The sequence below is a fragment of the Pan troglodytes genome, chromosome 5 (assembly GCF_028858775.2).
Source record: "Pan troglodytes isolate AG18354 chromosome 5, NHGRI_mPanTro3-v2.0_pri, whole genome shotgun sequence".
NCBI lineage: Eukaryota > Metazoa > Chordata > Mammalia > Primates > Hominidae > Pan > Pan troglodytes.
This window is the reverse complement of record NC_072403.2, coordinates 52,465,372-52,478,794: the sequence shown is the minus strand read 5'-3', so window position 1 is coordinate 52,478,794 and position 13,423 is coordinate 52,465,372. Positions and strand designations below refer to the sequence as shown.

The following is a 13,423-nucleotide window of genomic DNA, read 5'->3' as shown; positions in this document are numbered from 1 at the left end:
TTACCCACTCATTCCCAAGATGGTCTGAAAGCAAATGTGAAAAAGAGAAATGTGTTGACTTAATTAAACTGACAATATTGTTGTTGACTTTTCTTAAGCAAATACTGTCAAAAACAAATTGAAAGCGCGGTTGTTTCAAGTAATTTTCAAAATGCAAACATTTTACTTGAAATATTGTTAACTAAACTGTCTAATTTGACTGAAAGTTCCTGCCATTACTTTAGATGGTACAAAGGTTGATGGTTGATGCCCTTCGTCCACCCCGCCCCCTCCTTTTTCAGGTGCTTTCAGTCTAAAGATCAAATTAAGTATGCACATCACGTTAAGAAAGTTTGATGCACCTGTGTTTAGAGGGCGTCTTCATTCTTCCAGCTCAGATACTTGTGCCCCATTGCCCCTTTTCCAGTTGTTTTTTTGAAATGAATGATTTAGGGGGAAAAAAAAAAGCAATTCAAAAGGGTAAAGGCAGAAGAAAAAGGCTGGATGGCTTCTCGTATCTTTTTCTTTGTGCTTTTGATGTCAGTCTTTTATTGCTTTTTACATAAGTGGAATGAGAATTTAGACAAGAAAAAGATGAGTAAAACCTTTCTGACAAGGACTGTCTTAGCTATTTGATAGCTATAAGACTGTGGGAACCTAAGTTGGATACCAATCCATCACATTACAGTAATCAACATTGGCTTAGTTTTTTATATCATACATTTTACCTTGTCAAGAGGAAAGTGATAAAGAAAAAGAGGCAATTAATGACTAAACCTGTAATAGGTAATAGTAATAGGAACACTTTACTTGCTGTCAGAGGCAACATCTAACCTCTGCTGATGAGCTTACGTGAAATCACTTTCTGACCTCTGTAGTCTATTTATTTCTCATTAAAAATTTTTTTACAGGCAAAGATAAGATTAAAGTGTCTGAGGATGACCTGGAGAAACTCCTTCTAATTAAATGGTGTGTTTTGGAAACCATTCGTTTAAAAGCTCCTGGTGTCATTACTAGAAAAGTGGTGAAGCCTGTGGAAATTTTGGTAAGCTTTGGTTTGGTTTTAAATGAATCAACCTTCTACAAAAAAAGTACACATTTTGCCCACATATATTTTTCAGGTTGACATATCTTGATTTATTTTTACTTGACAAATAAATATTTTATATATTTGTCTTGTACAACATGTGGTTTTGAAATGTGTATACATTATGGAATGGCTAAATCAAACTAATTAAAATATGCATCACTTCACTTGCTTATCAGTTTTCTGTGTAAGAAGACTAAAAATCTATTCTCTTGGTAATTTTCAGGAAAACAATATGTCGTTACTAGGAATAGTCACATGTTATACAATAGACCTCTTGAACTTACTCCTCCTGTCTAACTGAAGTTTTGTATCCTTTGACTAATATCTCTCCAGGTCCTCCTCCACCCCTTCTTTACCCTTCAATCCCCGGTAACTACCATTCTACTCTATTTCTGAGCTCACTTTTTTTAGATTCAACATATAAGTGAAAATACACTTATATGTGGTTTGTCATTATTCCTGGCTTGTTTCACTTAACAAAATGTTTTCTAGTTTCATTCATGTTGTCACAAATGAGAGCATTTCCTTCTTTTAAAAGGTTAAATAGTATTCCATTATGTATATATACATTTTATAAACATGGGAGTGCAGATACGTCTTCAACATACTGATTTCATTTCCTTTAGATATGTACCCAGTAGTGGGATTGCTAGATCATATAGTAGTTCTATTTTTAATTTTTTGAGGAACCTTCATACTGTTTACCATATGGCTATACTAATTTACATTCCCACCGATAGTGTGCAAGTGTTCCCTTTTCTCTACATCCTCTTCCACAATTATCTTTCATCTTTATGATATAGCCATTCTACAGGAGCAAGGTGATAGATCCTTGTGTTTTTAATTTATATTTTCTTGATGATTAGTAATGTTGAGCATTTTTTTATACCTGTTGGCCATGTGTATGCCTTCTTTTGAGAAATGTCTATTCAGATTCCTTGCCAATTTTTAAAAATCATTTTTTTTGTTTTTGTTTTTTACTAGTGAGTTGTTTAAGTTTCTTGTATATTTTGGATATTAACCTCTTGTCAGATGTATGGCCTGCAAAAATTTTCCCCCATTAGGTTGTCTCTTCATTCTGTTGACTGTTTCTTTGGCTATACATAAGATTTTTAGTTTAATGTAATCCCATTTTTCTATTTTTGCTTTGGTTACCTGTGCTTTTGGATTCATATTCTCAAAAAATTGTTGCCCAGATCACTGTCATGGGGTCTTTTCCCATATGTTTTATTCTGGTAGTTTACACTTTCAGGTCTTACTTCCAAGTCTTTAATCTATTACAGTTGAGTTTTGTATATGGAGTGAAATACAGGTCTAATTTCATTCTTATAAATGTGGATGTCCAGTTTTCCCAACATCATTTATTGAAGAAACTGTCCATTTTCTATTGTATGTTCTTGGAACCTTTGTTGACATTCAATTGACTGTAAATGTGTGTATTTATTCTGGGGCTGTCTATTCTGTTCTATTGATCTATGTGCCTGGTTTTATGCCAGTACCATGCTGTTTTGATTACTGTAGCTTTATAATATATTTTGAAGTCAAATAGTGTGATGATTCCGGTTTTTTCTTTGTTCAAGGGTCTTTTGTAGTTTCATATGTTTTTTCTATTTCTGTAAAAATGTCATTAGAATTTTGATAGCATATATTATGTAATTTCTTTAATTCCATTGAGCACAAAATGACCCTAGAACAGGTTATTAATAAGAGTTGTGTAGCAATGTTTCATTAATATAGATATTTATCTTATGGCAAGTACTTTAAGTAAAACATAATAACCCTTTAATAATCATTCTGGCCATCTGATTCTGAATCAGAATCAATATAATCCTATTTAAATCAGGCAGGTGAATTGAATGGTCTCTTGTCTACTGATTCAACCAACATGAATTTCTTAGCACCAATGAGCTAAGGAATTCAGGATGTGAAGAAAGTTATTTTGCATAGCTGGAAGACAATTTTAGGCCACAGATTACAGATATGGGAACAGATAACAGGAATATATTGGATAATCTCAATTTATATTAGGAGGCAGCAGCTGAGTGAAGGTGAGAGGATTTTCTATGGACAAAGTAGGAGGAAATTCTCAAGTGCACCATGAAAGGGTATGTGCACATGGCAGACTTATTAGTTAAATATTTGTGAATCAATATGGCATAACAAATTATTTTTTTTGAAATGATTTGACTTAGGGCCTGCATTATCCAAATGGATCACATTTAGTCAGTCCTCTACTATTGTTTGCTTTTTTATATGCAGCTTGAGAGTGCTTGGATTCAAACCAAGGAAATTTTGTAATAGAACACAGATAAAAATCCAAATTTTGTAAAAGTTGAAACTTTTGCTTCCAAAGGAGGCATGATTTATTTAACTGATCTTATGTAAATTAGAGTATTTAGTTTTTGTGGGATTTCACCAGTTCATACTTTTATTTATTTTTATTTTATTTTAATTTTTTTGAGACAGGGTCTCTGTCACCAAGGCTGGAGTGCAGTGACACAATCTCAGCTCACTACAACCTACAAGTAGTTCTTCCACGGTCTTTTAACCTCATATATTAGTCAGGATTATGTTATAAAGGGAGTTGTAACTTTTGTTGGGGCTATTAACCTCCCATATTCTTTCAAAAGTAATTTTACTTATTTTGACAACTTTGCCAGAAGAGATACCCATGCTCAAACACATGCACACAGATGTATACTGTTGCGTGCACAATACCCCATCTGCACAACCTCTTAAATGTACTACCGCAACTATCTAATATTCTCTTTGTATGACATTAATATAGAAACCAAAGTTTCAGCATAGTGTAAATCTGTCATTAAAATTTTTTTAACACTAATTCTTCACTTTTTATGCATCTAGAGAGTTTTCACATTTATTTCAGTGGTCACATAATAGTCCATTTTCTTGAAAGCATAAATATTTAGTGGTTTTTGACTCTTCAGAATTTAGATTGTTTTACTTTGTGGTTATGTTAATGTGGTAATTATTTGCATCTCTGTTACCCATGCTGGAGTGCAGTGACATGATCTTGGCTCACTGCAGCCACCACCTCCCAGGTTCAAGCAATTCTCCTGCCTCAGCCTCCCAAGTAGCTGAGATTACCGGAGTGTGCCATCATGCCCAGTTGATTTTTGTATTTTTAGTAAAGCCAGGATTTCACCATGTTGGCCAGACTGGTCTGGAACTCCTGACCTCAGGTGATCTGCCCGCCTTGGCCTCCCAAAGTGCTGGGATTACAGGCATAAACGACCACACCCAGCTGAAAAGTTTTCTGTTTTAATAAAACACATCTACACAATTTTGAATTGGTAGCAAAGTCATCTAATATATGGATATAGTATACATTTTTAAACTAGTCCCTGTTCTTGCATATGTATGTGGCTTCCAATTTTTCACTTCTATAAACAGTGTGAAGATGAACATCCTTTTAGCTAAATCCTTGTATACATTACTAATTATTTCCTTAGTATAAATTCATACAATTTGGTTCTTTCAAGATTCATATGTTTTCAAAAACAGGTGGAATGTTTTTGCTGAACTGAAGTTTAACGATATGTTCCCAGAAATTTGTATTTTAAGACACATTTCACATGGGCTTATCTATGTTGAGTAATGACAGAGGCTCATATTTTCTCCTCTGTTGGGCAACTGGTCAATGTTCCTTTTTATGCATACTAGAAGTATTCTCCCACCACCCTTCCCTAAGGTAGTTCGAACAGGCTCTTTTTGTTTATTTTTGCCTCTGTGCCCTTTCCTGGAAATGGAATGAATTGAAATGGACGAACACTCTCTACTTTCTTGGATTTACTGCATTCTTTCTTTCTCTTTATTATGCTACCTTTCTAAAACTCTGAAACTTCTACCTGTGTTCTCTTTTCAAGGTTTTATATGTTTAGTAGAAAAGTTTATCTTCAAGAATATCCAGAAAAGAGTAACAAAAAAGAGTATTGGAAAAGATGAGTAATTGAGAAATATTAATTATCCTTTAAAACCTGTTATAAAGCCAAAAGAATTAAAATGTTATGATCCCGGTGTCAGACCAGATGTTCAGATCAATAGAAATAACTGGAAAGATAACAAAGAATTAGCTTCCTTATACATAATAATTTAATGTAGGATAAGTGACTCTTTTAATAAATCAATGTAAAGGGAAGAAATTAATATGTGGCTTGGGATGACTGACTAAAAGTGGGTTTTTTTAAAACTTCTTAAGTAGAAGTTCTCAAACTTTTTGGTTTCATGATCCCATCACACTCTTCAGAATTATTGAAGATCCCAAAGAGTTTTTGTCTATGTCTATTTTAAATCTATCAATATTAGCTATATTTTAAATTTAAACTGAGAAATTGTTAAAATATTAATTTGGTGATTCATTTAAAATAACGAAAACCTCTTACATGCTAACATGATACATAGTTTTCTAAAACATTAACTATATTTATTTTATAAAAAGAAGAGGACTGCCTGATTTTAAGATTAATCAATGAAACCACAAAAAGGATAAACAGATTTGAATGTACCATAGCAAAATTTAATGTCTCATTTTTTAAAAGTGTAACTCAAATATGAATATAATGTAAACATCAATATACAACACAACTATAAATAATTTTACTATTTAAAGAACTGACACAAATCAATAAGAATGAGTGTCACATAGGTTAATCAGGACAGAACATAAAAGTTTATAGGATAAAATAAATGGAAAAACTCTCAAACGTAAAAATGTAAATGTAAAAACATAAAAATGTAAACCTAAAACAACCATTAGAAATGTCAGATTACAGATAAAAGGGTAATGAAACTTACATTCTCATAAATTATAGTTAGAAATATATTTTGCTACAAAATTTGAGGAAACAGTTGAATAACATGCATTTATAGCCTTAAAATATGCATGTCCTGTGTCATCTGAACATCTGTGTTAACAGAATCTATGTGGGAAAATGCTGTGTGGAAGAAAGTGCTCATGGTGGCACTATTTACCATAGGAAAAAAAGTAGGGAATGATTACATTAATTATTGTTTAATCTACCCAGTGGAAGATTAAACAGTCATTGGAGGAAGAAATATTCACCATGAATATACAATAAAAAGGGAAAACAGGTTATGAAGTTAAGAGAACTAAGAAAGATTAAATTGGTCATTCAGGAGGATCAAAACTATGTTTAAAGTTTAACAACAACAAAATATCTCCTATTAATACTAAGTAAACATACTGGAAAGAAATCTAGCTAGTTAATGACTGTCTTTGGGTGTCAGAACTCTGGATTTTCTTTTCTAGTTTTTCTACTTTTCAGAATTTTCCAAACTTTTTGTAGAGATAAGTTTTTATCATACAAAAGAATATACTCTTTAATTTAAAAAATACTTATTTTATTTTTATTTTTTTTCAGCACAAACACCAACCAAGCCTCTGGTTGAAAGCTAGGAGAAAAGGCTGTGTGCTTCAGACCTCCTGCTATAGATGTGTTGCCTCTGGACTCCTCCTTTCTCTTTAAGATTATGTATTCCTGGCACCCACTTAGCTCTGAGCACCTTTCTTGAATTACAACACAGAATCCTGCCTTCTCTTCCTTTTTTAAAGAAAGCCCCCCTTCTAGATTATCAGATGAAGCTTGTTTTGGCTTCACACCATCCAGGTGAGGTGGGCTGGCCAGGCTCAATTCTGTCTACCTGAGAGATGCAGTTCTTGCAACACACAGAAGTTGTAGCTTCCCTTTGCTAGTGATCTGTGTTCTCATTCTGCAACTGTTTTGCCTCCCTCTTGATCTTTCACTTCATCTGTCTTGTAAGTAAAGATAGGGACTGTTTAGGCTGGGCGTGATGATGTCTGCTTGCTCAGAGGGTTTCTTGACAGGACCAGCTCCAGCATTCATTCCTTCATGCTACTTATCAGTCTGGCAGTTGCTGCTGCTGCAACAGGCACCTCTTTCTTGTCTCCTCCCTGTTGCTAGTGGTAATTCTGTTACTGAGGACCTGTATGAAGTTCTCCTCCCTTTGCTAACCTGCTTTGTAGGCTACAACAGTCAGCAGCCTCCAAGTCATGATCACAGGTCAACAGCAACTTAAGAGGACTTTGCGGTGGGAAGGGGAAGGGCTGTGGTTGTCCTGACTGAAGGCCCATCCCTGTGCTGCCCCCAACCCTGCTCTCAAATACACATCACGGCCCTCTGTGGCTGATTCCAGAGTCAGTAATGACCTCTCTAGCCTCAGTTCCAATGGAAGTAAAACTGACAGGATTGGGATCTCACAGGTCTCTCTATTTTAAAATGATAGAGGGTACCTACAAAAGCTTCACTGTCTTCCCAGTCTTGGATTTGAGTCTCTCCAGCTCTCCTGGTTCTGAAATTGCCAAATCTCAAGCAATACTCAGCTGCCACTAGAGAAAACAGGGGTTCTCCTGGGTTAAAAAAATGATGACATCCCTACCCATACTCCACTCATAGCTACCAGTAAAAGACATATTTTTATTTTTCTTCGAGACAGAATGTCACTCTGTCTCCCAGGCTAGAGTACAGTGGCACAATCATAGCTCACTGTACCCTCAACCTCCTGGGCTCAAGCAATCCTCCTGTCTCAACCACCCAAGTAGCTGAGACTACAGGTGCACCATCATCCCCAGCTAATATTTTTCATTTTTTTGTAGAGACAAGGTCTTCCTATGTTGCCTAGGCTGGTCTCAAACTCCTGAGCTCAAAGGATCCTCCCACCAAGGCCTCCCAAAGTGTTAGGATTACAGGCATGAGCCACCACACCCAGCAGAAGACATATTTTTAATTGTAAGGTGTTTATGCTTTGGATAAGTAAACCTAAAGTAAAAGTTTTTCAAATATCTTGAGGACATTTCAGAATTATACAGGGTTAAATAGATGTGGCTTATGATGATGAGCAGTGGGAATTACCTAATAAAATATCTTTACCTTAGTAAAGTTGGTAGCTATCTAGCAATTATAAAACTTGGGAGATCTCTTTGTCCTGTGATTCCTGAACATGGTGATGATAGGGAGATTTTGTGAAATGGGTTTTAGTTCTTTGTATAGTTTATAGATCATGAAAATCTGTTGTCATATGAATCAGGAAGGATAATGTAGACTACCTGAGGAAACACATTGTTTATCCTCATTTCCACAAGCACTGTGACCCCAAACACAAACCCAACCAAACGAATACACAACACTTGCCTTTTCCTGTGTCTTCCTAACCAGTCATTTTTCATTTGTTTCTTTCCTAATAACCGGTGCTGGACTGAGGAAAGAAAAGTCCACTGCCCCTGCTCTAACACTGTCATTAGTATCCACAAGAACAGGACATCCTCTGCCCCTCTTCTCAGTGCTACCATGGCCATTGTCCCTGTCTCAGAGTCCAATTTTTCTGTTTCATAACCTGAGCCTCCACCGTAGTTTCTGCCTTCAAGAACTCTGGCCACAAACCCTAATATCAAACATCAAAAGCTACATTAGAATGGACTTATACTAGTTTCTAAAATTTTGACATTTAGCTAATATTTCCTTCCATGTAACTGAATATATGTACATGTGAATCAGAATTATATAATTTCCTCTATGTAACCAAATATATGTATATGGAAATCAGAATTATATAGATACTATATTATTAGATTTTATATTATTTATAATTAGATATTATATAATTATATAGATATTAAAAATTAGATTTTCTCACATTCAATTATAAAAGGTATATCTTCATCACAATATAATTGTAGCATTATTTTTAGTGGCCCAAATTCTCTTTAAAGTATATTTCAAAAAATTGATTTGCAGCTGATTTTTCTGTTATAGAATTACATCATTCCTTCTGGTGACTTGTTGATGTTGTCTCCATTTTGGCTGCATAGAAATCCAAAGTATTTTCCTGAGCCTGAATTGTTCAAACCTGTAAGTTATCTCTTTCAGTATATATTATTCTTTCATTTTAATTTCTTTTTATTTCAGAAGGGTAAATTCAGAAATTAATTAGGACTATATAATTAAGCAGCCATATTTCTCTCGTAACTAAGAACAAAGTTGACTACAAAGTACAGAACAGATTTGCAATATAGATACTGCAACATTTACAAATCAGTTAGAAAACTTTTTGTAGTAAACTTCTCTAACTTTAAAATACATTTTACATGAAACCAGAAGGGCATGTTCAAGTAAATAAGCCTGTTTTTGATAGAAGACTTATTTCATGTTCTTCAGGCAATTGCTTCTGTCATTGGTTTCCAAGGAGTACAAAAAAATACAAATAAAGCAAATTAAAACCGTGATCTGCTGTTTCTTAGAACTGGAAAGTTACAGGGCCGAACAGAATGTTAAGAGGTCATTTAGTCTGTTCTCTGCCTTTAGGTAAAACTGTCAAAAATGGCATCCAGATGCATTCATTCTGCATCCCAAGCTTTTTCCAACAGGCAGGGATGTCAGTGTCTTACTACTGAATTTATTACCAAGAGCAATTTTATGACGGAGCCTGAGACCTTATTATAAATATTCTTCCTCTTCTTAGGTCAATTCTGTGGTTGATTTACCTTATCATTTACATTTACCACTTAACAGAATTTTTTAAAAACCTTTTTATTTATAAGTTCATGTTCCAGAAACACAATTGTGTCTAATATTAATAACAGGGTGGAAAAAATTACCAACAACCCTGCAACTTTATATGCAAGGATTAGCTGTACAAGGTCATTTTTAGCCTAGAGAAATAAAGTTAAGCTTATTTATATAAGGCTGATTTGGAAAAAAAAATGTTTTCTTCCCACAGGAACGTTGGAAAAAGGCAAATTTAGAGAAGCACTCTTTCTTGGACTGCTTCATGGCATTTGGAAGCGGGAAGTTCCAGTGTCCTGCAAGGTCAGTGAGACAGCTGGGCCACATTTATCCAGAAAGTCTGCAGAAAGATGATGGCTCAGAGGGGAACAACTTTGGCTTAATCTCTTTATATATATATTTAAACTATAGGGAAATCCAGAAGAACACATTTTGTCTGGTTTATCTGTGGTCCTGTGCAGTGTCTCTCTGGGAATATCTAAAGTGGCTTCTTATAGAGGACCTTATGAGAAGAGAACATTACACTTGCCAGATGCCACATCAAAGCAGCATTTATGGTTCAAATTGTCAGCTTTCACACAAACATAATTGGAAGTGGTTCGAGTGCTACCTTCTTTAAAAACAAAGATAGAATTATATTTCTTTTACTATGACATTGTCATGGATATTTGCTAGGGTTCTAGAAAATCTTTGGCTTGGAGCATAGCAGGCACTTACTAGGTGGTTTTTGTCTATGGTGTTAGTTTGGTTTGTGAAAACTTTCTTTTGATACCTTTTATAGTTAAATTAATCTGACACCCAGCCCTCCTCCTCAGTGTGATACCCTGTTCTAATGCAAGTGTCCATTGTTTAATGAAAGTTATTGTTATCTTTATTTGTTCAAGCAGAAAAGGTTTTGAACATCTCATCTGTGCCAGGCCCTCTTCTAAGCTTCAGAGAGCACTGAGGAAGACCAACATGGTCCCTGACTTCATAGAATTTACAATCTACATTAAATATGTCACATTTCTTCATTGGGGATGATTCTGTAGGGGAAACGTCAGTACCTGTTTATGACAAAATCTCACTCAATGAATGTAGAAATCCATTAAATTTTTATATTTAAAAAATTGTAGTTTCTTGAAGTCAGTCCTCTTCATTATTTGAACAATAATGCCAGTCCATATTTGCAGTTATTAATTGCTCCGCAGTATCCATTCCATCCTTCCATTCTTCATGTGTTTAGAGTATTGGTATGATTTTGGTAATTTACGCTTCCCCTAAAATAGTATTAATCAGTCATAGCCAATCATGGAAATTCTATCCTCATTTTAGACATTATTCTAGAAATCTAAGCCTAAGCAAATGGGTGCCTGGTGTTTTGATGAGCTGCTTGTCCTGAGGTAGGAAGTTGAGCTAAACTGGCCAAACAGAGTGAAAGGAGAGACTTCTTCAGGATGAGGCCCCGTTCATCCTGTCCCACTGGATATGAACAAGGAAGCATGCAGCCTCAGATGTTACTAGCAGCAAGTTCAAGAGGAATAAGCTGTATGATGGTGCAGTCTGTAGATGGCAGAGCAGAAATATAGTAGGAGCCTGAATCCCTGGAATCTCGGTAATATTATTTTGTCACTGAATTCATCAGTTTTGAGGAGCTTGTCTACTTCCTGTTATGTTAGATAATAAGTGTCCTTACTTTTTAAGTCACTTTTAGTTGATGTTTCCATTGTTTGGAGCTGAATACCCACCATATACTGACATACCCACCATAAAACTCCAAAGCTGAACATTATAATTGAGTATCAGTTACTTTAGGGACATCATATAACACACAACAACATTAGCAACAAAAACCCATCATGCTCATCCTGCCTCTCATATTATTTTCACTTTACAGAAGCAGTTCTTAAGCCAATAACAAATTTTTTGTTTTTGTCACATACCAAATGTCAATGTCCTAAGAATAGCTCTTCTAAAAACAATAGATGCTACTTTTTTCAGGTTTCTTTATATCACTATATCTATCTATCTGTCTGTCTATCTATCTATCTATCTATCTATCTATCTATCTATCTATACCAATAGCAACTAAATAATTTATTATAATCATCCTTGACCTGGAGCTAGCAGTATTTTAAACCAATGACTGAAATGTCTTGCAATGAAGTGTGTAGTATGGGCCAATGGTCAAGGATTACCTGTTGACTATTGTTTCCAAGAGGCGCTATTACTACCTTCCATGATGACATTTGAGGCTAACAGACATTTTTTTGAGTTTGAAAGTAATTGGTATAATAAAGGGAACCATGATGCTGTAACTCAATCAATAGTATCTTCTTTAGACAGAAACTACGTATTTTTAGAGCACGCTGAGCTCTTACTCTGTGCAAGGCAGTGCTCTGGCTACCATAGGGGCTTTGGGCATGAGTAAGACATGTTTCAACCCACATGAGAAACAACTTAGTAGGGGCAAAGTGGACATTCAATTAATAAATAACTGCAAGGATTTCTGGTCGGGAGATGCCAAAGTGTCACACTGAGCTTCAAGAGAAAGGATATGTCTGGTCAAGATGCTCTCAGAAGATTTCCTGGGGAAAGTGGCGGGAGACCTTTTAGCTTGAGACAACAGAATGAGCAAAGGGTTACTAAGCACAGAGGCATGTGGCTTAAGGCCTTATGGTTTTACTGTTACTGGGACCAGATTACAATGGTGAGAAGTAAGGCTGAAAATGTACACTGGCCCAATTGAAAAGGCCCCTTAATACCTGATGTATAAGTTTGTATGCATCTCACATGGCACTAATAAAGAACTAAAAGGTTTTGGGCAGAGTGGATTCATGTGAAGCATGACTTAGGTTATATGGTTATGCTAATATTCTATGTGTGAGACATGGAGTGGTAGAATCTACCAGATTTGGAAGATGATTAGAAGCCGGGGTCAGGTGAGAGGAAGGCTTTGAGGTGGACTGTGGCTTTAAATTCAGGTGTCTGGTAGAGGTGGTGGAAATACAGAAATCAGGAATGAGAGAGAGTCTGGGAGCAAGATCTGAAGTTTTCCTTTGAAAGTAGAGTGTGTCAAAATATATATATCACTTAACCAAAATCTACCAGTTAAATATAAATGTTGAATACATGTGACCTATTTAAGAAACCTCATCAAGTTTAGTTTTCTACTGTTTCTGTTTTAAAATGTCCTTAATTTTGTCTTATTACTTATTACTTATTTTAAACAGCCAATGCATGAAATGTTTTGTTTCTAAAGAGAAATAAAATAGCAAATTGTTCAGGAAAGCAAATGACTTCATTTGGACAATGTATACCAAGGTAGATTTTTTTTGCACTAGAAATTTAATCCCACAAATCCTTAGTTGTAATCCCCAGAAAATTGCACTCGTTCTTGATTTGTGTTCCAGGCGCCAATTTATTTTCTCATGCACCAAATACTCAGTGAGTCAGAGAAAGTTGCCTGTAATATGGCTGATGATCAAAGTTCATCATGAACACACACTCTTATGGCCTTGCAGCTGTCACTTCTTGGAGTTCAAGCCACTGAGGTGGTATGAGAACCCCTCTCACAAGCAAACACAGAAGGTTCTGCTGATTTAAGTCAGTATGTACTCGGTGCTGCCATGGGATAACAACCAAAAATCAGAATGGAAGAACTGTGGTTCCTCTTCGTATTCGTGGGGGTTCTGAAAGTAGGTTTGGAGCAGGATCCCACTGCGAGGCACTTCCTTGTAGCACATGGAAGAAAATCTTTCTAGTAATTCTACTACTGGAGAAGTCTGGTGATTTATTTTTGTTTTGTTTTGTT

At 35.4% G+C, this 13,423-nt stretch overlaps 1 protein-coding gene across 10 annotated transcripts in view; it reads left to right on the top strand.

Annotated features, from left to right (window-relative positions):
* Positions 1-13,423, top strand: part of CYP39A1 (cytochrome P450 family 39 subfamily A member 1) — a 103,053-nt gene that overhangs the window by 55,830 nt on the left and 33,800 nt on the right. For 7 of the 10 annotated variants that reach the window (XM_518518.7, XM_003311351.4, XM_054685875.2 and 4 more), the window contains 3 exons: positions 891-1,024; positions 8,881-8,976; positions 9,845-9,933. In XM_518518.7, coding sequence (XP_518518.2) covers positions 891-1,024; positions 8,881-8,976; positions 9,845-9,933 — 319 coding nt within the window. The other 3 variants (XM_009451395.4, XM_009451398.4, XM_054685874.2) reach the window with 3 other exon arrangements.